Source organism: Patiria miniata, unplaced genomic scaffold (genome assembly GCF_015706575.1).
Source record: "Patiria miniata isolate m_02_andy unplaced genomic scaffold, ASM1570657v1 HiC_scaffold_27, whole genome shotgun sequence".
Taxonomy (NCBI): Eukaryota; Metazoa; Echinodermata; class Asteroidea; order Valvatida; family Asterinidae; genus Patiria; species Patiria miniata.
Window position 1 is genome coordinate 3,988,752 of NW_024037066.1, and position 24,974 is coordinate 4,013,725.

General features: G+C 40.7%; 1 protein-coding gene across 1 annotated transcript; it reads right to left on the reverse strand.

Moving 5' to 3' along the window:
• Positions 1–4,437: 4,437 nt before the first annotated feature.
• On the reverse strand, positions 4,438–23,838 carry LOC119734571 (lysine-specific demethylase 8-like). Its single transcript, XM_038208107.1, has 7 exons — positions 23,661–23,838; positions 21,240–21,500; positions 20,206–20,340; positions 19,424–19,608; positions 18,724–18,856; positions 17,206–17,265; positions 4,438–4,650 (listed from the first exon to the last, which is right to left on the reverse strand). The coding sequence occupies exons 1-7, from the start codon at positions 23,736–23,738 to the stop codon at positions 4,438–4,440; spliced, it is 1,065 nt and encodes a 354-aa protein (XP_038064035.1). The 5' UTR covers positions 23,739–23,838.
• Between the last annotated feature and the right edge of the window lie 1,136 nt (positions 23,839–24,974).

A 24,974-nucleotide genomic window follows, 5' to 3' on the forward strand; every position in this document is an offset into this window, starting at 1 on the left:
GTATTACTAATATTTATATTTTCCTTACTTGTAGCCAAAACTAGTAAGAAATAGAACCAATATTATTTGGTCACAAAACAATCACAATGATAGTCCAGTTTGTGAATCTGTTGCATTATAATAAATCAAATGACACACAATTTGGTACTTTTTTTTCTGACTGGATATGTCACATTAAATGCAGACAAATTGCACTGAACAAGACTCCTGACTTGATAATCTCCGGGGGGAAATCCCCATTATAGACTTGTCAGCACAAACATATTTCCCAACGAGTGTGAAGCCCTCATGAGAAAATCCACAAAGGTGGTGAAATATCCCACAAGAAAAATGTATCTTTCAACCATAGATACAACTTTCAACCATCGGCCAACAGAAAAAAAAAGAGTTGGGTCTTCTCTCATCAGTTTTAGATGATCCACAAGGGAGATATGACTCCAGTAAGTTTCTTGGGAGCTGTTAGCAATTTCGTCATCAATTCTTAAGTTGGTTTCCCTCTGAGATGAGTGAGGGATTCAGGTTTGGGAAGTGACAGGTTTGGTCTTTTGGTGTTAAACATCCTATGCAAACATGCATTCTATGCCAAGTAGTCTGTTGCAGTCAAAATCAATCAAGTGACTGTTTACAACAGTTAAGAGCTCCCAGCCTACATAAAGCAGGATTGACTGGCTGTGACTGTTTATGTTACTTGATAAGGCTATGATTTGACTGTAGGTGATTGATAAGACAGCTGTGCCTGTCACTTGCCTGTTTTTGTCTGTTGACTGAATTTGACCAGTCACAGTGCGTGCTAAAAAATATGATTTGACTGTTGGTGACTAGCCTGTGTAAAAGGCATGGCTGGGGAAGAGGACTGATTTTTTGACTGTCTGTGACTTTTCGGATAGAGGAGGGCTCAAGATAATAGCCTACTACAGAAAATGCTGCTCACTAGAAAGGAGGACAATCTAATTTGGGAGGGATACATTTTTTTTAAAGTAGGCATGCAACTGGGAAATCACAAAAAAAGAGGAAATTCAAATTTTTTCCCAGACTTTGTACAGTGTTTTTCTATTTTCAATGGCTCACATGTGAAGTAAAAAAAGAGGAATTCAGCTAATCTGAGGAAAAGTTGCATGCCTGTTAAAGGGGGGGGGGGGGAGAGAAACGTGTCTTCACGTCATCCTACATGTAGTCTGGCAAAGCTTAAACAAATTGTTGACAGATTTGTATCGATGGTTGCCATCACTCAGTTATGACTATGTTTCTCAATGTCTGGATTGGACGGGAGGGGAACGACCTAAGCGGGAAAGTTGATAGAGGAAATCTGTTAGCAGACTCTGACAGTTACAGGTGTCTTTTTTCTCACATATTGGCCCAGTGAGTTGTCTCTGAGAAAAAAAACGAAGTCTACTGGGACACTGAGTGGGCCCTGAGACTAAAAAGTGTGATTTTTTGTCTGACCGATTTCTTTGGGCTGATAATGATATTCGAGAGCGTTGCTTTGGGATGATGGGAATTGTTCTTTCTTTCATTTTTTTTCAAACAGTTTTGTTTGGTTGATGCTGGGGCATGACTTGGCCTTCGAACAACAAACGAGGGGGCCGTGGAATCAGCAACAGTGAATAAAAGTTGGTTAAGATTGAATTCTTGTGGGGATTTTGAAGTGTTGCTGTTGTTGGCAATGACCTTTATAAGCCTACTGGGTGAATGAACCACCAGCTAGAGAGATGCAATGTAATCCATACGCACGCGGCAGACCAACTCAGCCACTCTAGGGCTATTAAACGGAATATACAACATTTGCAAACATCAAAAACAAAACTACTAACTATAGTCTCAAGCATCCTGTGAAATCATGGCACCTGGTGAGCTGCCACTTTCATCAGTTTCAAGAAAAGTGGAATCTTTGTATCCATGTCGGCCGACCATCGTTAGAAAAAAAAAATAAAAATTAAAGTTTGGCATGGCAACGGCCCGGCATTAAGAACACTGCCATATATATAGAACGAGGACATCACGGCAGACCTAGCTGTCATGCCAAATGATGGTGTCGTGCTAAAGGATGGTGTCGCGCCAAACACAATTTGCCGAGCCAAATGGTTCTAAACGCCGTGCTCCAAGTCAAAGAAATTGAAATTGGAACAGCTGCAAGTACCGCATTTAGAACAGGCCTAGCAGGTTAAAGAAGTTGTTCATTTCATCACAAGAGTGTACATAGTGCATGTGGTCATGCACAAAAGGCCTTTCACATTTGACAAATCTCGGGGTTGATGCAGGGTTGGAACACAGTTGAAAACATGTGGCGTTTCACACCTGAATATTTTCAAACCCACACCAACCCTGCGTCAACCCAGAGATTGATTTCTCACCGGGTTGAACTAAACCCTGCTCCACACCAGGGATGACATTTTCAAAACCGGGTTGAAAGAACTCTTGCCAGGGTTCAAAACAGTAGTAACCAAATGAAATAAGCTTGGTTTGCATGAAACGAGTGTGACACAATCAGGGTTGAATACAGGGTAAATAAAGAAGTCAACCCGGGCAGCACTGGGTTCACCCAGGGTTGAGTTCAACCCTGGTTGAGAGGCTCTACTGTGAAGAGGCTTAAAGTCTATTCGTCATCAATTTTAAGCACACGGAGTTAACAAGAAACTGTCTATGCTGATAAAAATGAACAAAACTACCCCCAGAAATTTCAGGAGCTGTCTCCACCACTTACAACTGCTGGAGGAGAACTTGAAGGACACTGTCTTAACTCCAAGGAAACTGTGGGTTTAATTATCACAACATGGCAAATTAGCCATTGTTGCCCGAACACCAGCAGATCCTAATTACCCGTAAGGGAATGTGGAAGAAATGAACAAGTCAGGAAGAATCTAATGTGACAGGCAGATGTAAGGAACCAGGAGGTTCTTCTTATAATTGTAACAATCTGAGATGGATTTCGGAACGGGATCATGAGGGAACCACCTTGCATTATCAACCTAATAAAGGCTGACAAGACGTCCATCCTGACGCGTTACAGGGCAATCATCAGGCTGAAGGATGGAAGACTCGAGGAATCGGAAATAACTACATGTGATTGGGATGGAATCGGGAAAACAAACCAGTATGCCAATCTGGGTTTGATCTTACTCTTCCCAACCTTTTGTTCATGGCAGAGAATCTTTCTAAATGTCGTTGAGTATATTACAGTGTATATTCACGTCAGATCTTCTAAGTTTTAACTTCTGCAGTGTTTTTCTGGGCCAAATTCACGGCACTACTAAGCGCAGAAAATGGGTTACCAGCCAAAATGGCATGTGGTTTCTACTGCTTGTGACTGGTTTCCCGCTGATTTTGGCTAAGCGTGTTAACTTGCAAGCCTATTTCCTGATTTAGATTTGTGCCAAGGCAATCCATAAAAAGGGCATGCAACTCACGCTATCCTCTTTGCGCACTGTCATAGAGGGCGCTGTTTGTGTAGTCAGTGCACTGACACGACAGAGTCTACATTCATTACTTTACAAGCATTCATGAACCGGAATCACTCCTAATCAGAAACTACTGACCTATCCTTGTACTTTATTCCCCGCCTCCATCATATATCACGTCTTAAAGAGAAAACGGCAAGTCGTTCAACCTTTTGGTTTCCCTCGGGCCAAAAATGTGCCGAGTTTGTAACTTTTGCCCGCATGTGTCACGCACCCAGGGATTTGTTATACAGTTATGTTACCAGATGAAAGACACTTGTCAAAATAGAAAATGATGAATACCACTGTAATTCCATCGTCATGTCCTGGGGTCAAGTTGTCAAAGTTTCTAAGCATGGACATTTTACCTAAGTACAGAAAAATCTGCTTAAAAAAATCACACACTTAAAGGGAAAATACAACATTTGCAAACATCAAAAAATAAAACTACCAAATCATTTTGAAACACCTTGCTGGACTGTTAGTGAATGACAGTGTAAAGCATCCTGTAAAATCATGGCACCTGGTATACTGTCATTTTCAAGAAAAGTGCTATTTTTGTACCAATTTCCAACGCTGATCGGCCGATCAGCGTTGGAAAAAACTGGCTTTTTTTTCAAATACTGGCCCCAATTGACCATCGCACTTGTTTGCAATCGATTACACACACTGTGAACGGGTACAAGCCAGCTAGACTGGTTCCCTGACCTTACAATTCCCCAATGTATGTAAACTGCTCTGTTTCTTCTTCAATGGAGTCAGGGAACCAGACTACAGGAAAATGATTGTTTTTCTTGGTTTTTATAGCATTTTCGAACCCAAAACTTCAAAAAAGTCAGTGTAACTATATTTGCTATATATTTCCAACCCCCCCAATTCCATCCATTTCTGAAAATTACAGCAAAAGCAAATGATGTATTCCCTTTAACGGCCTTTTTACATTATCGTCCCCTTTACCTGGGTACCATCAAACGTGGGTTAGCAATGAACATGGCAGGCAGGCCTACATGGGGAAGTCGGCCGTAGATTTTTGATTTCTACCCAGGTAGAGCCTCTCAACCCTGATCCAGACCTGGATTTTACCCGTGAAGAGCGCTTGACCCATGTAGAAGGCTTGTTGGATTCTTGCTAGCGTAAAACGGGTTCCCCTAAATATCCTTGTTGGACCCGGGTCCAACACAAGAGATTTTGGATAGTGTGGAAGGTCCTTATCAGCCTGCAGGCGAACATACAGTACGTGTTTCGGGTGCAAACCTACCGGTATGTTCCCCTATACCTATGTTCCCCAACCCTAACCCTAACCATTTAACCCTAACCCTAAGGATTCTGTGGAACATTGGTATTGGGGAACATCGGGTAGACCCCACATGTTTCTTGTGAATGGTGCTGTGCTGATTGCTTATAAGATTAAAAATTTGAAATTCTTTATTCTTTATTAAATTGAGCTTACTGCCGGTTACTGTTGTAGCTAAGTAAAAGGTCATTTGGTAAATATTCCGCAGGACTAGTTCTCAACAGAATTTGGATTAGGAGAGTTTGTTTGTTGGGCAATAATTTCTGCTTAGCGCCTCCCCAAAATTGGCCCCAAGGTGCTTCACCTAGAAATGACACACTAACACTTTCAAAATTCAAGCGAGAATTAATAAAAAGGGGGCACCTGAAAAACGTTAATGCACAACTTCAATCTAATAGGACAATATGGCTGTCAGGCTAGGCAACAGGTACTATGAAAGAGGGCTAATGCTGAAATTCCACTCACTTTATCCTGCGGCGTTAAGAATCGGAACAGGGTACAAACCTTTACAAAGTATGATATTCTGTTTAAATTTTTTCTTTCAAATGAACCTGAAATTGAATGTTTGGGGGAGGGATAATAGGTATTGTAAGTGATTTGGGCAATGTCAGAATGATTGAGTGATCGTAATAAACATTTTCATGGAGTCATTTTTTTTTCTTCCTGGGGCAGGTGGCTTTTCATATTAGATTGAATCGTAACTTTCCAGATGTCTTTAAGCCAGTAGGCGAAGGGTACAATAATTTCCAGCGATTTGTAGTGATTTTGTTCTCAATGATGCCAATTTGTTGCCCGCAATTACACAGTGTACCGCAGCTGTTAAATGGCCCCCTTGAGGAACAGAGGCTTGAAATGGAACTGATTGGATTTGACTATAAAATGAACCATGGAGTCTGGAAATAACAGGGGTGTGAGTGACCACTGATAAAAATAGCTGAAAACAGTTGTAAAAGGTGTAAAAAAAAAGCTGAACTTTGGAAATCTCCTATACTTTTGTACACAGCAAGTGAGGGGAAAAAAAGCTGAAATCCAAAACAAAAAAAGCTGAAATCAGCTTTAAAGCTGCGATTTCACACCCCTGAAATAATATCAGGTGCCTATGTGGCTTCAATTAATTTTGTTTGTAGGAAATGTGAAAATGAATAAAACTGCTGCAAACAGGCTTACTGACTGAATTGACCTGAAATATACAAATCAACAAAATCAGATGACCCAGTGTTTCGGGTCTCAAAGCCCCCCCCCCCCCAAAAAAAAAATTCACTTTCTTTTTAGGAAATGTAAGAAGTGCCACTTAAAGGGAATGTAAAACATTTGCTTTTGTTGCAATTTTCAGAAATAAATGGATTTGGAGGATTAGTATGTTATATAAAATATTGTTAAACTGACTTGTTTCATGTTTTGGGCTTGTAGATGAAACGAAGCAATTAATACACTTTAGGGAATTGTAAGGTCAGAGAATCAGTCTAGCAGGCTTGTACCCCTTCACAGGTGTGTGATCAATTGCAAAGAAAAGTCAGAATAACTAAGTATGAAAAATTAAGAACGGTTTTTGAAAAAAAGCCAGTTTTCTCCAACGCTGGTCGGCCGACCAGCGTTGGAAAAATACAGTTTTTCTTGAAAATGTCAGCCCACAAGGAGCCACGATTTTAAAGGATGCTTAAAACTGTCCGTCCCTAACAATTCAGTAAGGTATTTCGTGGTAATATGATCATTTCGTTTTTTGATGTTTGCAAATGTTGTATTTTCCCTTTAATGACAAACGATTTGCATGTTTTACTGTAAAGGTTGGACTGATAGCGTCAGTTGGCAGGAAAGGTGGCAAGCACGGACAGACGAGCTTTGGCAGAGAACAGCAAAGACGCACAGAGAGACAACAGTTGACACCGACAGAGCGACACGCTTGCACACTTGCAAACAGACCCCTAGCTTGCATCTGACATCACAAAGGTGGACAGGTCTCTGTTCCTCTGTGATACGCGAAGGGACAGTTTGTATTTGTATTGCCACTGAATTTAAAGCTATACAACATTTGTTTTGCTGTAATTTTCAGAAATGGATGGATTTGGGGGTTAGTGTTTTATAACAAATATTGTTAAACTGCCCTAGCTGTTTAAAGTTTTGTGTTCACAGATGCTGGAGAAACCAAGAAAAAACAAAAGCTGTTTAAGTAGTCTGGTTCCCTGACCCCACGTCAGACAAAACAGAGCAAGTTATAGACGTCGGAGAATTGTCAGGTCAGGGAACCAGACTAGCTGGCTTGCATCCGTTCACGGATGTGTAACCGACTGCAAACAAAATGTGGACTAACTAACTTTGGTAAATTGGGGGCAGCAGTCGAAAAAAAGGTCATTTTTTTCCAATGATGGTTGGCTAACCATCGTTAGAAATTGATAAAAAAAATTCCACTTTTCTTGAAAATGACAGCACACCGGGTGCCATGATTTTACAGGATGTCTGAGACAATTATTCACTTACAGTCTAGTCAGGGTTTTCATAATAATTTGGTAGTTTTTTTGTTTGTTGATGTTTGCAAACATTGTATATTACCTTTAAATAATGAAAACTACATGTACCTTCAGTGAGGGCGCATTCTGCAACAGGTCTATAAGCCTGATGAGGAAAACCTTTGGCCAACGACTTCAAAAAAGGACGGGAACTTGAATACACAGTCATTTTCCGAAATTATGAAACACTTTCCGGGGATACCATCACGCACATCCCGACTTTGGCAACCGCAATATACCGCCCCCTGGGGCCTGCTTGGGGAAAAGTCGGTAATTCTCCACGTCCCGATGTGAGTAATTAGATTAAGCCAACGCAGATCAGAAATGAAACGAGACCCCAGGTAGGGGATTCCCCAGGGTGGGGATTCCCCAGGGTGGGGTAGTTGAGGAATTTACACTCCGAAAGACCCTGTGCATATCTGGGCAGAACTTTGTAACAGTTTCTGTTTGTGAAATTTGACTTGAAACTTCCTGAACATTATATCTGGATCATTTCAATCATGGTCTGATTTGGTGGGGTTGAGAAAAACGTTTGGGCCGTTTTTCCAGTTTTTCAAACAGGATTTAATTACAGGATGAACCATTGTCACACTTTTGGGGAAAATCAAACTTACCTAAGGGCAAGTAATACAAAGTTGAGAAAATCGAAACTCTCCTGACCAAAATTTGTACAGTACACACTGCATGACTTTAGTTTCAAAGTTCCTAACATTGTGATATTCAGTGTGCAGTTATGTACATTTAAGTATGCATTGAAAAAAATTTAAAAATGCAAAAAAACCTCATTTTGGCCCTAAAATCAAACTTCACGAAATTAAGTCAAATGTTCACACAAGGTGGGTAGAGGCCAGAAATGAATCCTCGAGAGATTTCAGCTCACTACAGTCCACATCCAGGGAGAAAAGAAACGTTTCATTTTTTTTACCCAAATGTCCCAAATCTAAAAAATCTCCATATCCGTGATTCCGTGGTCATCAAAAATACTCATTTTTGACAAAAATCCAACTTCACACAAAATTAAGTCAAACGTTCACACACTGGGGCACAAATATGAGTAAGTTTGTATATTTATCAAAATTAAGATGGTCAACTAGGGTAGCTTTTGACAATTCCAGTACCTGATGTACCCAATAGGAGGCATGACCACAAGAAATATACAACTTCCTTTATAATTAGGACAAATGGGTCTTTTAAAGGGAATATACATCATTTGCTTTTGCTGTAATTTTCAGAAATGGATGGAATTGGGGGGTTGAAAATATAGCGAATATAGTTACACTGACTTTTTTGAGGTTTTGGGTTTGAAAATGCTATAAAAACCAAGAAAAACAATCATTTTCCTGAAGTCTGGTTCCCTGACTCCATTTAAGAAGAAACAGAGCAGTTTACATACATTGGGGAATTGTAAGGTCAGGGAACCAGTCTAGCTGGCTTGTACCCGTTCATAGGTGTGTAATCGATTGCAAACAAGTGCGATGGTCAACTGGGGCCAGTATTTGAAAAAAAGCCAGTTTTTTCCAACGCTGATCGGCCGATCAGCGTTGGAAATTGATAAAAAAAATACCACTTTTCTTGAAAATGACAGTATACCAGGTGCCATGATTTTACAGGATGCTTTACACTGTCATTCACTAACAGTTCAGCAAGGTATTTCAAAATGATTTGGTAGTTTTATTTTTGATGTTTGCAAATGTTGTATTTTCCCTTTAACCGTGGCACAATTACGAGTTAGTTTGTATCATTTATCACAATTAAGAAACTAGATCATCATGCAGTCAGTGTCTTGGTGAATCAACTGCAAATGTTAACAAATTACGCCAGAGGTTGCTAAAGACTTGGCCTTGACTTGTTGCTTTGCACGCAACCTAGCTCATCACATATATCCGTTATGTTTCAGTTTGCGTTTTTTTTCCCCCTAAGATTGGAAACGAAATCCTAGCGTGTGGATTTAAACATTTGAGTGACATTTCATGAGTGATTTGATCGGAAATACAAACTGACTTGGTTGAGTCAAATGAATGTTTTTTACAGGATATGGAAGGTTTCCAGCGACTTGGCGTGTCAGACAACTTGCTGGAGTCTTGAGTGATTCATTCAACACCCAACTTATGTTCCTTTGAGCATGTTCATTTGCAAGTAGTGGCACGCACAGCAACATACGGTACATGTAAAGCATTTCCACACTAACATCTGGCCTAACCATGCTGAAATAGTGGGGTGCTGTGGTCCAATGGTTACGGTGTTCGACTCGTGTGCCGTGGTACATGGGTTCGAATCCTAACTGTGGGAACATGGTGCTTGTGCTCTCGAGCAAGGCAGTTTACCATTATTGCTTCGTCCTTCGGATGGGACGTAAAAGCCGTAGGTCCCGTGTAACACTTATCGCTATTAAGAGAAGGGGTTTGCCCCTGTGTTTCTGGCAGTGGCTGCAATAGGCCTATGCGCCGCAGGATCTTGTAAACCATTATAAGGTGCTACATGATGGGTCTCATATTTCTCATAAACTTGATTTACCTTTCTTTAATAATAGACATATCTCCAGCGCCTTGAGTACCTAATAGTTGGTAGATACGTGCGCTATATAAAACTCCGATATTATTATTATTATAAATCAATACAAGTCCACTGCCAGTAAAACTGGGTTGAATCAAACACAAGTTAAATGGCCCATGTAATGTAATTTTTTTAATGCAATCCTTGAAAATGCACCCCTGTGCCCCACTTAACCTTCTTTCCAATTTTCATTTTGCCATTTTTAAAGGCATTTTGGTACCTTTTTGTTTTTTATGCTAATGAAAATTTCCATATTCATGAGCACAAGTGTGATGTCATTTCAGGCAGAAAACTCCATGTTACAGCTTTTTCAGCACCAAAATTTGCCAGAATTTCATATATTTTACAGTCGTAAAGTTTCTTTTCTTTTGTGATTCATTGTTGTGTCAGTACATGACAGTAAGACAGTGAGCAACATTTTCTCACAAATGTTTTCAATGAGTACATTTTGGGTTCACATTTTGATCAGAAAACCCCTAAACTGAACAGTGTCAACCTAAAATGATACCACAGCAACAGCGCCCTTATTTGTCAGGAAAAGCATTGACAATATTTTAGATGTTTAAAAAGTGTGCACTTTTTTAAAATACCAGTAATTATACAACAAAAGAATGTTAAAAAGATTTCATACATTTAAGAGGAGTAGAAACATGCACAAAATATGTTTCCGAGTAAGATTCATGTCATGAGCGCGCATTAATGAGGCATACCGGTGTCATATGAAAATCGGACTCGTATGAAAATCGGACTCTTTTTCCCTTTTATTGGTTAAACCCTCTCACGTGACCGGTCCCTCTCCTAATTATCTATGCATGAGCATGTGCAATACCACCAAGGAGTCCGTATTTCATAAAACCTAAATTCATGCTACACCGGTACCTTTCATGAATTTACAACATTTGGGATTTTCTACCCGAATAGAACCCCGGTCTTGACTTGGGCTCAATTTTACCTGTGTAGAGCTCTATGTCGAAGGACCCATGTCGCAGCGGCGTTGGTTTCTCCCTATTGTGAATGGGGTCCTCAAAATCTCAGGAGTTTTATGCGAGTCCAACACAGAGATTTACGAGAATGCGAAAGAGTCTATAACGCTTAGGTTTCAACTCCCCTCCTGTAAGTCCAACCCCTACCAACATGGAAAAAATCGCACCACTACTGAACGACTTATTCATGCCTTCATTACGTCACGGCTGGATTATTGCAATAGCCTGCTTTATGGCCTTCCTGACTATTTAATCCATAGGCTACAATTAGTTCAAAACTCAGCCGCTTGTCTTATTACCCATACTAAGAAATATCAGCACATTACCCCTGTTCTCCAAAGTCTTCACTGGATTCCAGTGGCACAGCGTATTGAGTTCAAGATCCTTATCTTGGTTTATAAAATCTTACATAAACACGCACCTGGTTATTTGTTGGATTTGTTGACAGTTAGGGAGAGTTCTATAGCCACTCGCTCCTCCAATGAAACACGCTTAGTCCAGCCCCGTTTCAATCAAAATCATTATGGCATGCGTGCCTTTTCAGTAGCAGCACCCAGTATATGGAATAAGCTTCCTTATTTTATTCGGAACGCACCTTCTTTTTTATCTTTTAAGTCAGCACTAAAAACGTATTACTTCCGTCAGGTTTTTAAATAACATTCATGATGATTGACTGATTGTGGTTTTAATGTATTTTTAATGAGTTTTACTTGGTATTTAAATCAATAGATTGGTGATGTACATTGTATTAGTATTTTTAATGAGCTTTTTAGTGTATTTAATGACATTTGTTTTATTTACTTTGTAAAGCGCATTGAGATTGTGTCAATGATGTAATGCGCTATATAAGAATTAATTATTATTATTATTATTATTAAAAATCTCAGCATTTAAAAATGTCCTATAGTGGCAGATCTTCTTTCCCTACATCTTCAAGGTGATTCATAATTCTGTTTTTGAATTCCAATCAAGAAATCTGGCGACTGATCTTCAGATAGGCTTAAGACATTATCTTATCTTCGATCCGCATCCCCTCGTAACATGCCAGAGTTCCAGCCGAAGATTAAGAAATTATGTCACTGGGAAGTGTCATTCTTCATTCCCATTTCTGGAAATAGCGATTGCCATGGCGATACAGTGCATCATGGACCAAAATATCAGAACAAATTAGCAGCAGACTTCGCCAATTAAGTTGTTTTTTAAGTTGTTTGGGACGACATGACAGATTATTACCTCATTACTGACTTTTCCGTTTGTCTCTTTCGGACTTTCGTGGTTTTGTTTTTTGTTTCTGTCATAGTTTTGGTGACATTAATAATATGAAGCAAAACAGGAAACAGAAAGTTTTGGAGGGGGAGAAGGGCGAGGGGGAGAAAGGCAAGGGGGAAGGGGGGGGGGCAAGGAAGGATGGGTGGGAAGGGAGGAAGTATGAAGGCGAAAGAGGGAGGGGAATAGATGGGACAGAAAACGAAAGAAGTAACAAACCTGAAAGAATGTTTAAAAACAATATTACTCCAAAAGTTTCAGGTAAGGGAAAAATACTACATGTGTATTTGAAAAAAGTTTAAAGGTAAAATACAACATTTGCTTTTGCTGTCATTTTCAAAAATGGATGGATTTAGGGGTTAATATTTAATATCAGATTTTAGGCTTTACATGGTGGAGTATCGATATAGTTTCAGTTTGCGGTATTAACACCATTTGGTTTTGTGTACTGTTGCTCATTAGATTTAGTTCTGATAAGAACTGTCCTGCTAGTTCAAAAAAGGAACTTGTCCTGCTTATCATTTACTTTCGCTAAGTACATTGGAAGGCGGTGGGACTTTTGCAATTATCTTCACTGAGGCTGCATAAAATATTAAAAAAATTTTATAGCAAATGTTGTTACACTGACCTGCTTAAAACTTTGCGTTCATAGATGCTGGAAAAACCAAGAACAAAATGCCATTCCAAGTTGTAGTCTGGTACGTTCTCTGACCCTTTTTCAGACACAACAGAGCAATATACAGATGTCAGGGAATTGCCAGGACAGGGAACCAGACACTAGCTGGCTTGCACCCATTTGCAAACAAAATATGGACTAATGAAATTTGTCAAATTGGGGGCAGTATTTGAAAAAAGTCTATTTTTTTCCCGACAGCGGTCGGCCGACTATCGTTGGAAATCGATACAAAAAAAATGCACTTTTCTTGCAAATGACAGCACACCAGGTTCCTTGATTACACAGGATGCTTGAGACTATCCTTCTCTTTATAATAAAAGTGAGGTATTTCACAACCATTTACACGGTAGTGCTTTTGTTTTTTATGTTTGCGAAGGTCGTATTACCTTTAACACAAAGACAGTTGGAATTTATGTTTTTTTATGTGGACCTAGTTTACCTCCTGCTTTTTGACACTTCATTTAATTAATTAAAGTCTCAAAATACTGCGAGTGAGTGGCATGTAACAGGGAAATGTACAGTCATTTTAATGATGTATTAACAACCTTTCATTACTGACATAAGATTTTGGAGACCACAAAAAGCCTCCACATGTATGTCTATGGATACCAACTTCAGAGTATCATAAATCCTACAAGTTTTTTTCTTACCAAAAAAAAAGCAAACACGCTATAAAAATGTGTTGTGCACAGAAATCAAGTGATACAATTTGTAGTCATTTTTTTGACGAACTCTAAATGAAGCTTTTACATGGTCCAATTGAAAAAACTTGATTGATTTTCTGCTACTGCTTCCCCCATAGGAGGCATTTTACTTTTTTGTCCCCCCCCCCCAAAAAAGAAAAATTAACAATGGTTCATTGATTCTTGATGGTACAAGTGACTCTTTTCATGTATCCCGGACACACTTTTGGTTACTTTTTAAGGAATAAATTCCCCCCCCCCAACCGAAAAAAAGGAACAATACTTTTCCACCAATCAAACATAAATCAAAATTTGTGATTAGGTTTCGCAAGTTGAAACTTCTCGTCTGTCGATAGAATGGATAGTTGGATCGTGACTTTGACCGGTTTTGTTCAAAGAACCAGTCTCGGAGAATGCAGCCAAAAACACAATGGCGTAGAATATACAACAATTCATTTCAACTCCAGTCCTTTCACGAATTGACTTTGTGATGAATTGCGCTGGCTTAGAATGGTGACTTGAAAGAAACACAAAAAAGTCCATTCTTTTGGCCGGCAAAGTTAGCAAGTTAAAAAATGCCCAGAAACCACAGCAAGTTAATGGAAGTCCTTAGGAGGGTTCTTCAAGTTTGTGGTTTCTCTGTGAAGTGGCACTATCTTCCATTAAGGTGCTGAAATTTATCTTCATAGCTAAAAAGCTTTGCGACAGTGAAGTTTGGAGGGATGGTGTTTAGTGGTTTTTTTTCTTCAAGTGAAAGCTTTTGTATTTGTGTCTCCCTTTATACTTATCTAAAGGTAATATGTAACATTTGCTTCTGCTGTAATTTTCAGAAATGGATGGATTTGGGGGCGAGTATTTATAGCAAATAATTATTAGTAGTCCTGTACTAGTCTGGTTCCCTGATCCTATTTCAGATGAAACACAGCAATTTATAGGCATCGGGGAATTGTCAGGTCAGGGAACCAGATTAGCTGGCTTGCATTCGTTCATGGATGTGTAACTGATTGCAAACAAAATGTAGACTAAATAAATTTGGTAATTTGGGGGCAGAATTTTGAAAAACATTACAAATGTAGTTCAGTTTTTTTCCAACGATGGTCAGCCAACCATCGTTGGAAATTGATACAAAAATTCCACTTTTCTTGAGAATGACAGCACACCAGGTGCCACGATTTCACAGGATGCTTGAGACTATTATTCACTTACAAGTCAGGTAAGGTATTTCATAATAATTTGGTAACTTTTTTATGTTTGCAAATGTTGTATATTACCTTTAACGTGTCGACAACTGCTCATGCACTGATTCACATTGATCAATGCAACTTTTGAATTGCTGTGGCGTATGTTTTACAAAATGAAATAATACATGAACATGTAGGTCGTGGGAGAGGTCAAACAGACAAAAGCTTACAGTATTTGAAAGAGCTCAGTTACATCAAATGTATGTCTATGTTTACTGACAGTTTGAGATATGAATTGTGTAGTTAGGGAACATTTTTAACGATGGGTTAGGTTTTAAACTCTTCATTCTCCGAGAATTTATGCCATTAATCCTAACTTCACCTTAAGCTACAAAATACTACTGGTACAAAATGTAGTAAACTGCAGTTTGCAGTACTTCAGCATATAAGTGGGCACAGCACTCATAGTATTTTGGGGTATTTGGTACCTGCATACATAATTTCCGTAGTACTTTGTGGTACTTTACTCCAAAGTAAGATTAAAGGGGTCAGGGTTAACCTTCCTAAACATTAAAAAATGATCACTTTGCGGGAACCCGTGGCAATTTTTTCAAGGGGCATCACTTCCCAGGTTTTAACGGAGGGAAACCTGACGAAAACGCCAAAAGGCTTGTTGTTGCCTCACATATTTCCTCAAAGCATTTGGAAAAAAAACCTTTAATCTATCAAGTGTCCACATGTTTCTTTTATCTTGTATATACCAACTTTTTGTCTACATGAAAAAGATGGCTTTGACTCACAGTTGACATTAACTCAAACCATCAACTCAAGCAAGTGCCCCCTCTTGTGTTCAACTTTGTTATGTTGAGAGCCGTTGTGATAATTGTATAGCGCCCTCTTTCTGTAAGTGTGGATAAATGCAATTCACATGAACAATACCTATTTCAAACTTGATTGTTGTTTTTTTCCTTTGGTGAGGTAACACAGTGCCATTGGAAATTAAGTATTTACGTTACTTTATTGTTGGACTTGAATTCAGATTCTTGCGAAGAAAAAATTCATTTCAAAACAGATACCGGTATGTTTCAATAATTCAGCCTTTACAAAAGTTGAAGGGATGACCTGACAATATTTCTTCCTTTAAAAAAAACCGCAAACTGTTTATCTAAAACAAAGTTTTTATTTAATTGAACAGCGCCCTCATGTGCGAGTATACAAGTAGGCCTACACCACATAACATATTAAGTTAGAATATTGCGCCAGCGTATGGGATCCGTACCATCAGGACCACAAAAAGAAGCTTGAAGCCGTCCAACGCAGAGCGGCCAGATTCGTCTGTAAGGAATTCAGATGCACAATTGTCTAATCCATGATCACCAACCTCGGATGGAAATCAATGGAGGAACGCAGAACCATATCCAGACTAACCTTGCTCTACAAATCCACTCATCATAAAATCGCAATTGATGTTGATCAGTACCAAGTTGATTCCAAACGGGACAAAATCTCAAATAGAAAATCATCTTCAATATCCTTTGTTCACCCTACATCTAATTGCACAAATGTCTCATCCATGATCACCAACCTCGGATGGAAATCATTGGTGGAATGCAGAACCCTATCTAGACTAACCTTGTTCTACAAATCCATTCATCACAAAAGCGCAATTGATGTTGATCAGTACCAAGTTGATTCCAAACGGGACAAAATCTCAACTAGAAAATCATCTTCATTATCCTTTGTTCACCCTACATCTAATTGCACTATTGTCTCATCAATGCTCACCCACCTCGGATGGAAATCATTGGAGGAACGCAGAACCATATCCAGACTAACCTTGCTCTACAAATCCATTCATCACAAAATCGCAATTGATGTTGATCAGTACCAAGTTGATTCCAAACGGGACAAAATCTCATTTAGAAAATTATCTTCATTATCCTTTGTTCACCCTACATCTAAGAAGGACTGCTACAGATACTCTTTCCTACCAAGAACAACAGCTCAGTGGAACTTACTTCCTACAGAAGTCAGGGAAGCTACTTCAGTGGAGTCCTTTAAGTCAAGGCTCCATGAGATGCAGTTGTCTTCAACACTAAGGGGGCCTACTAACAAAACTGTGCAGGGACGCTGCTAGCCACCACGCGCCTGCACCGTATATCCCATAGTGGAGTTTGCTTGCAGTATGCTACACATACAGATACAGAAGTTCCAATTTCAACCCGAGCAACGTGGCCAAGTGGATGTCGTTCCAGACTAGGAATCATGACGACGCGTGCAGTTCGATTCTCCGCTTTCACACTAATTTTGAATTTTTTGTCAATCTCTCTAAAAAAGTAAGACTTGTCTTTTCTATTGTCCAAAATTTAATCCTACATTTAATTTGCAGGATAGTTTGTCTTCTTTTTCTGATATGGGGGCTCGGGAGACTTTTTTTTAAGGGAAATAAAGTCCGAAGTTGCATTAGGCCTGATTCCAATCTCGTGAATATGAAATCACAACGTCAATGTAAACATGGAACCAGACGAAAACTTGTCACGTTAAAATTGTAAGTCCCAAAAAACACTCACTGCACATGTGTATTGCAGGTGAAAGATACACTGCCTTGAAAAAAATGGACCAAAATCTTACTTGGTAGAAGAGTTGATGTTGAGCCAGATATCCAACTTGGCCTTTCCTCTTTGATAATTCCTGTTATAAATGTAAAGAAAACCCATACTTCATTTCCTCAATAATGTGTTCCTGATGCACTTTTTCTTTAACGTTACTGTTAAGACGTTCTTCTTTAATTTGATGCAATTTGTTTTTTACTCGAGACTTCAGTCTCAACTTTGGAACTTCTATGAAGATTAACTTTTTTGTCTGCAACACACTGATCAGTTGAAGGTCCAATCAGTGCTGGAACACTGATCAGTGCTGGAGATCAGTGCTGGAGTAAAGGTGCTCGTGATGGATCAGAAGTCATCACAAGTAAACATAAGTAATCACAAGTTATCACAAGTTCATCACAAGTCATCACAATTCCATCACAAGTCAGCACAAGTCAGCACAAGTCATCACAAGTCCATTACAAGTCAATCCCAAGTCCATCACAAGTCATCACAAGTCCATCATAAGTCATCACAAGTCATCACAAGTCATCACAAGTCCATCACAAGTCCATCACAAGTCCATTACAAGTCATCACAAGTCCATCACAAGTCCATTACAAGTCATCACAAGTCCATCACAAGTCAGCACAAGTCCATCACGAGTCCATCACGAGTCCATCACAAGTCATCACAAGTAATCACAAGTCCTCCAGTCCCAAGTCAACTCACAAGCTATTCAGAAGAACTGTGCCAAAGACATTCCTTTGTTATTGTTCATCCACTGTTACTTACGACTGGACATGTGATGTACTTGTGATCCATAACAAGCACCTCAATTACGCTACTGTTTAAAACAATTGTTCAGTGATTAAAGCAGCAGTCTCAAGTAGAATAAACTTTAGAAACTTCCAGTTTCTCCATATTCAAAATCACGCGCACAGGATGAAATATAGAAAGTTGCAAGTTTATTAAATTCGTACTAGTCTGAAATTCTTATGAACTGTTTTCTCTTTGCATTCCAATTTCAACGACTATTTTGAACAACTAAAGCCGGCCTTAAGTCGACCTGCGATTTGCTTGTGGCGCAACGGAACCATCAGCATCGACAGCAAAAATCATGCTCAGGTCACAAAACTGAGAAATTGTGTGAAAGTGGTATCTCGACACAGAATAATCGCAACATCGCTCACGTCACCCATGACGCAACGATGGTTCACAATAAAACTGGATGATCCAATTGCGCGCACGACGTTGCAACTTCACAATGGTCGACTGCAATTGATTCCCACCCGTCAGGAACACGTTCAGTTGCGGTGTGGAATTTGACATTTTCTAGCGCGACTGACACTGATCACCTTAATATTATATCGCAGTTGCACTCTGGGCACAAATAAATCGGTTGTAGCTCAGGTGAGCTTGATCCTGAAAAAATCTGTTCATCGCAAGGTAGACCTGAGGGTGGCTTCAGTGTCTTTTCTTGTTCTTAGATCAAGAGAGGGCGTTTTTCAAACTTAACAGAGAGACAACAAAAATACAAGAAACTGCTTATAAGAATCACCTTTCCCTCAATGTATTTGGAGATGAAGTCGGAGATTGTCATGAGTGACTGTGACCACGCCTCATCTGTGTACTTGGCTCCGAGCTCAATGGGGACTGTACGACTGCCTGCGACTTGCCGTAAATAATCCAAACTGTGAGGATATAAACAACAAAAATCATAATTACGAATTGAATTGTCAGAACTCAAAAGCAAAATATATCTAAACCAAAATAAAAATAAACCATAATCTCAAAAAAATATCTGAATTTATATCGAACATACTTTTTCCCTGTGTTTCTTAGAAATCTTCACTGTATGTCGATTTATCTGTCACTTACAATTCGTCACAGTTCAAAAGCATTTTAAATGTAAACCAAAATAAAAAAAAAATTATATAATTAAAAAATCATCAGAATTTAAATCAATTCTTTTTTTCCTGTGTTTTCTTTTTCTCCCCCCACTTTGTGTAGCCCTCACCTCAGTGGCCTCTTTTGGGACCTTGTCATGGGCAAATTTTAGATAAAAAAGATTTTTTAGTGCATAGTCTAAGGAATATCAAATTTAAATTGAAAACAAACTTGGCATTTACTTTGCATTTATTTGCTCACCTTGTTCATTTTTAACAATTCTGAAACAGAAAACTCATCTAAAACCGGTAGAAGCCAAAGAATAATGGAAATATCCTTCCAAGTTTGCAAGTGTTGCATCTGAGTTTTACCTCCACTTTCTGAGTCCCAACGCCGGCCAGTGCTCCATTGCTCCCTGTATGATGACCGGTGTCTTCGTCTGCATGTACTGAGACTGGAAACTCAGGAGTGATGGGCAGAAGACTCGAGGGATCTCATGCTGTTTGGAGATCGCTGGGATTTGATGGGGAGGCAGGGAGGGCTCTACTGACTGATCCTGGAAGAATGGGAGAAAATTGGACCGAAAATTTGAGAACAAATCCCAACTTCGAAGCACTTTGGTACTTGCTTGAGTCAATCCAAACTGACCACTTTAGATCATAATCTACATGTCTGGGAAGTTTTATGAAATTCGGAGGACCAGATCGCGTATCTCAAAAACTAAAGCGTTTTCTGCCTCTTGTCCCACAGACACTTTGTGTGGTTTTACGATGCATTATATTCTGTCATTTTGACATATTCAATGACCAAATTAACAAATTATAAATTATCCCATTTTCAGTTCTAAGTGACATGTGAAGTTTGGTTATTGTCTCTAAGAACTTAGGTTGAACAGGAAAACTGAAAGAACTAAATTAGAAAAAAGACAGTTTCTTCAGCTGAACAAAGTAAGAGATTGTTAAAAAAAAAATCGTGCTGAAGAAAGTAAACAAGACCGGTGAGCAGTCTAAAAGTAGCAGAAAAAGCTAAGGAGAAAAAGGTGTTTGAGAAAAACTTTTGAATTCAACACAAGAAGTAACTTTGAGGTACGTGAAAGTGTGATAAAGACAAACTGAAAATCTTTCAATTAATTGTTCCAGTTTTGAGGACGTACCAGAATTCTGCTTGTGCAGGATGCAGGTTTTAGCGGCTTGTAGGTGGTCTGTATGGCTCTAGCAAATCGACTCAAGATGTTATCCAGCACAGGAGCCCCCATGAGTAGACCCATATCACATGCCTCAAGAGCTTTCTGAAAATGAATAATAAAATGACATCTTCAATTTAAAGGTTTGTTAGTTTCACAAAACTCATTGCATATCTATTTAGCCATCATGCTCACAGTCTTCTTAACCATTTGTCCCTGAACTGCCCCCAAACAGCCCTGCCTGTTACTCCCTGTACTGCCCAAAACAGCCCTGCCTGTTACTCCCTGTACTGCCCAAAACAGCCCTGCCTGTTACTCCCTGTATCGCCCAAAACCGCCTCAGTACTGTATGGGTTTATGGGTTCACCAGAGGCCTATTTCAGGGAACGCTAATACAAGTCTAAGGAAGGGCAACTCATACAAACATACATAGAGAATTACACCAGGAAACTTCATTCCTAATTCGGCATAGACTCAAGTAGTAAGTCCATGAATTGTCCAAAGATTAGTAACAACGGTCGACACATTCGCGCAGGAGCTGTTGCTCGGATTTGCATTCACACTGCGTTTTTGTCACAACTGTGCGCAGGGTTTCAAAGTGTCTACCTTGTTTCCCTTTGCACTTTTTTGGTACAGCGAAAATTAGGATTTTTTGCGTTGCAGAGTTTTGTCAAGCGGTAAAAACAAACATGAAACAATTATCAAATTGGTAGTTTTGACGAGTCTTGCTTAAGACAGGTTTAGTGAAATCGGTCTTGGGACGCGCCTTAGCTGAGATCGATCTTAGAGCGGTGACTCGTCTTAAGTCCTGGGATGAGTCGCAAGATAGGATGAGTTTCATGAAATTAGCCCCTTGGAATACAATTCAATGAGGAACTCTTGAGGAGAGCCAACGCTCACACAAAGACGGTACAGATTTGTGCACATTAAGAATAAAGTCAGTCTTGCGTACTTAGTGCTATGCTCACAAAGCGCCCTCTACTGTTTGCGCACGACTCCATTACCTTATAACTAGCCTGGATTGCATCCTCCGTCCTATCCTCATGTTCACATTCTCTGCAGATTCCCATAGCTTTTAGAAGTGATGCGTATGTGTAGACATGTCTCCAGGCTATGTCTACATCTTTCCAATGTCCCGTGTTGAGTTTCTCCCAAGTGTAGCTCAAGAGCTCTTCGGACTTGTTCAGGGATTGAGGGATGTCGCCTCGGAAGAAATCGTCGGCACACTCTTGAAGGAGGAGGCATAGGGCACGGCCAGTTACTTCCTGGAAGGAACATTGTAAAGTTTAAAGACACTGTGAAAAATTGATAGATGTTTTCAATTTCTATGGTGAAATTAGCCCCAAGTACTCAAATCTACAACGTGCATTCTAAGTTTAAGAAATGTTCTGATATTAAGCTCAACGGAAAGAATATTTTAACCTGACTGTTCGAAATGTACTTGTGCTTACAAACGAGATCCAGTCTACTCATTATCATTTATCGATGCATCGCGCTCGGTAACGGAATCGTACTCGGGATACGGGGACCATTGCATGTACGCTGGGCATGAAGACCACATCGCATCATTCAAACATTTAACACGAGTCGGAAATTTAACATGTTCATGATCGCTAGGGGAGCTCTCGGAATTAAACGGGAAATTTCACTTTTCATCCGGATTGTAAGTAAACTTCAGCACAACCATCTTAATCATCGATGTCTACTTGTACCTCAGGTGGCGTATCTAGTAATTTGTAGGCCATTTTGAGGGTGAAATCTGATGTTTTTGTTGGGCAATGTTGGGTTTTTGGGTCACGGACAAAATTGTGTTGCTCGACATATACGGATTAGCTTGGACCCTTCTATCGCCAGACCACATCCGAAAGTTAAAAAAGAATAAATGGTCCAAGTTACTCGGACTAGTAAAAAGCATAGGAAAATTGTAATTTCTACACCAAGGAACTGTTCAAAAATTACCAAAAAAGGTGTCAATACATTGAGAGAAGTCTGATTTAAGTAATTAACAATTTAATTTTTCAATTTCAGGGGCACTACACTACACGATCGCCATGTTTCTCAGTCCCAAATTTGTGTCTTTTCAACATTTTTGCAATGACTGACCTTTATTGAGATGATATATGAAGGAAAGGAGCAACTATAGAATGCAGGGCCACGCCGAAGCAAGGTTTTTTATTTTGCCTGGAGGCGTGGATGGAATAGGAGTAATAGATATGCAAACCTGCCAAAAAGTGCTAAGTACAGCGAAGGAATGCACTGCACTTGTCTTCAAAGCTTCTCATGAAGGATCGGAAGGGAGGGCGTGCTTGTAAATGTGTTGGGGGCACTGTCTGGAGCGGCGGAGGCGCGGAGTCTTGGAGTCGCAGAATCGCGGAGACGCGGGGCACTGGAGTGACCGCAGTGGCGGAGGCGCGGAGTCGCGGAGTCGCAGAGACGCGCACCGATAGAGGGCGCAATTCTCGGCGGAATCTTTTGAGAACGAAGCATCCATATCCATTTTAATTGGGCGGGCCAATTAGGAAGGGGGGGGGGAGGGCGACGGGGCACTGTCTGGAGTCGCGGAGGCGCGGAGTCGGGGAGTCGCAGAGTCACTTTAATTGGGCGGGCCAATTAGGAAGGGGGGGGGAGAGCGACGGGGCACTGTCTGGAGTCGCGGAGGCGCGGAGTCGGGGAGTCGCAGAGTCACTTTAATTGGGCAGGCCAATTAGGAAGGGGGGGGGAGGGGGCGACGGGGCACTGTCTGGAGTCGCGGAGGCGCGGAGTCGGGGAGTCGCAGAGTCACTTTAATTGGGCGGGCCAATTAGGAAGGGGGGGAGGGCGACGGGGCACTGTCTGGAGTCGCGGAGGCGCGGAGTCGGGGAGTCGCAGAGTCACTTTAATTGGGCGGGCCAATTAGGAAGGGGGGGGAGGGCGACGGGGCACTGTCTGGAGTCGCGGAGGCGCGGAGTCGCGGAGTCGCGGAGTCGCGGAGTCGCAGAGTCGCTTTAAATGGGCGCGCAAATTAGGAAGGGGGGGAGGGCGACGGGGCACTGTCTCTCTCAGTGGTGGAGGCGCGGAGTCGCGGAGTCGCAGAGACGCGCACCGATAGAGGGCGCAATTCTCTGCGGCTCCACGACTCCACGATCGATTTTCAGAGGTAGGTCGACTGCGGTTCCACGCCTCCACGCAGCCGTACGGAGGCGCGGATGTAGAGTAAAGTGGCCCTGCATTCTATAGTTGTACTGAAGGAAAAAGTGGCGTCAGGTTGCAATTTCGTTTCACGATCCAGTAATTAAGTTCGACAGTCACTCACAGCATGAAGTAATGTGAAGCTTAACGTCAAGGAATTTGTTCGTGCGTCATGCAATGCATTCAGTCAACTCAAAAGAGAACGTGCACAACAAAATAAAGTTCCTTCCAGTTCCAAAAAAGTGCAAGTTTTTTACCTGCGCAAGATCTTCCAGAGCCATTTCCTTGACATTCTTAGGAAGAACTCCTCTTAGAGCCATTGGAAATCCCTCCATCTTTCAATATCTGCCACATAGGCAACGACAGCGCAGACAGCGTGATCAATTGAATTTTGCAAGGACGTTTTGAAAGTCGCGGATCCCACTGGGCGCTGCCATCTTTGATTTACCAACTATTGACAACAGAGGGCGGACTTCAACACTTGTGGAGTTCATTGAATTTTTCGACGGGTCATTATTGAACTTAAGATTTTGGACGGCCTTCGAGGAAGGGGGAATAAAATACCCCCCCGCCCCCCCCCCCCCCCCCCCCCCACATATATATATACCTAATTGAAACAAAGTTCTCCGTACTGAGATTTAATTGTTTAAACTGGTATGGTCACATGCATGGCCGTTGGTTATGGTCACCGTGTGAACGAATACCCGCCCCCCCAAAAAAACCCCAACCTTTTCAGGGTATCCCACGGGAGAAATATGTCAGTTATCTTTTGACAGAATCTACTTGGGAACTTGTCTCCCAGAACCAGAAGCGTCACACATTTTCCCGATGTCGCACGCGTCGGTGCCTGGCAGGGCCATGCAGCTGCGAAATCTCAGGGGGCAAGTCAATAAGTTAGTGGGGGCACGGAGGAAGGAATGAAGGTGGGGGCACTTTAAAAACATGGACACAGAAATTAATTACCGAGTCTACCATTTGGAAATTTAAATCAACGTGGTGTATCGGGCGAAAACAATATTGAGCAAGTCATTGATTATTATTATTTCACAGATGATGCAGAAAATAAGCACCAGCAGAGCTAGAGAAAATAAAGGTAGTTTAATTAAAACGCAGAGGGAGGATTGGCACTGACTGCTAATGTTTATAGTTTTTAAATCATATAGCTCCATAGATTAACCGCCTATGAATTGACCTTAAACTATAATAATATTGTGGTCTGATTGTTGTGGTATGTTTCGCTTGGTGTTCCAAGTCAAGAAAAACAAACAGTGTTCAAGGCAATGCACACTTGCGGGCCGTTGAAATAATATTGGTCCCCGGCAGAGCAGAGCGGGGCGTTGACACACCTCCTTACGGGCCTAGCGCTCCGATTGACGGCACCATGATGGGACCCGTCACAGTAATAAAATGGAATGCGACGCTCTGGGTATAGGGAAAAAACACATTACCAATCCGTCAGCCAGATACTTGTAGTCAATCAGTTGAGTAATGACGTTAAAAGTAACGACTAACTGAAGTGACAGTGTGTGCATATTGCATAAGCTTTTGTAGCTATGCTGCTTTTCCAGTAA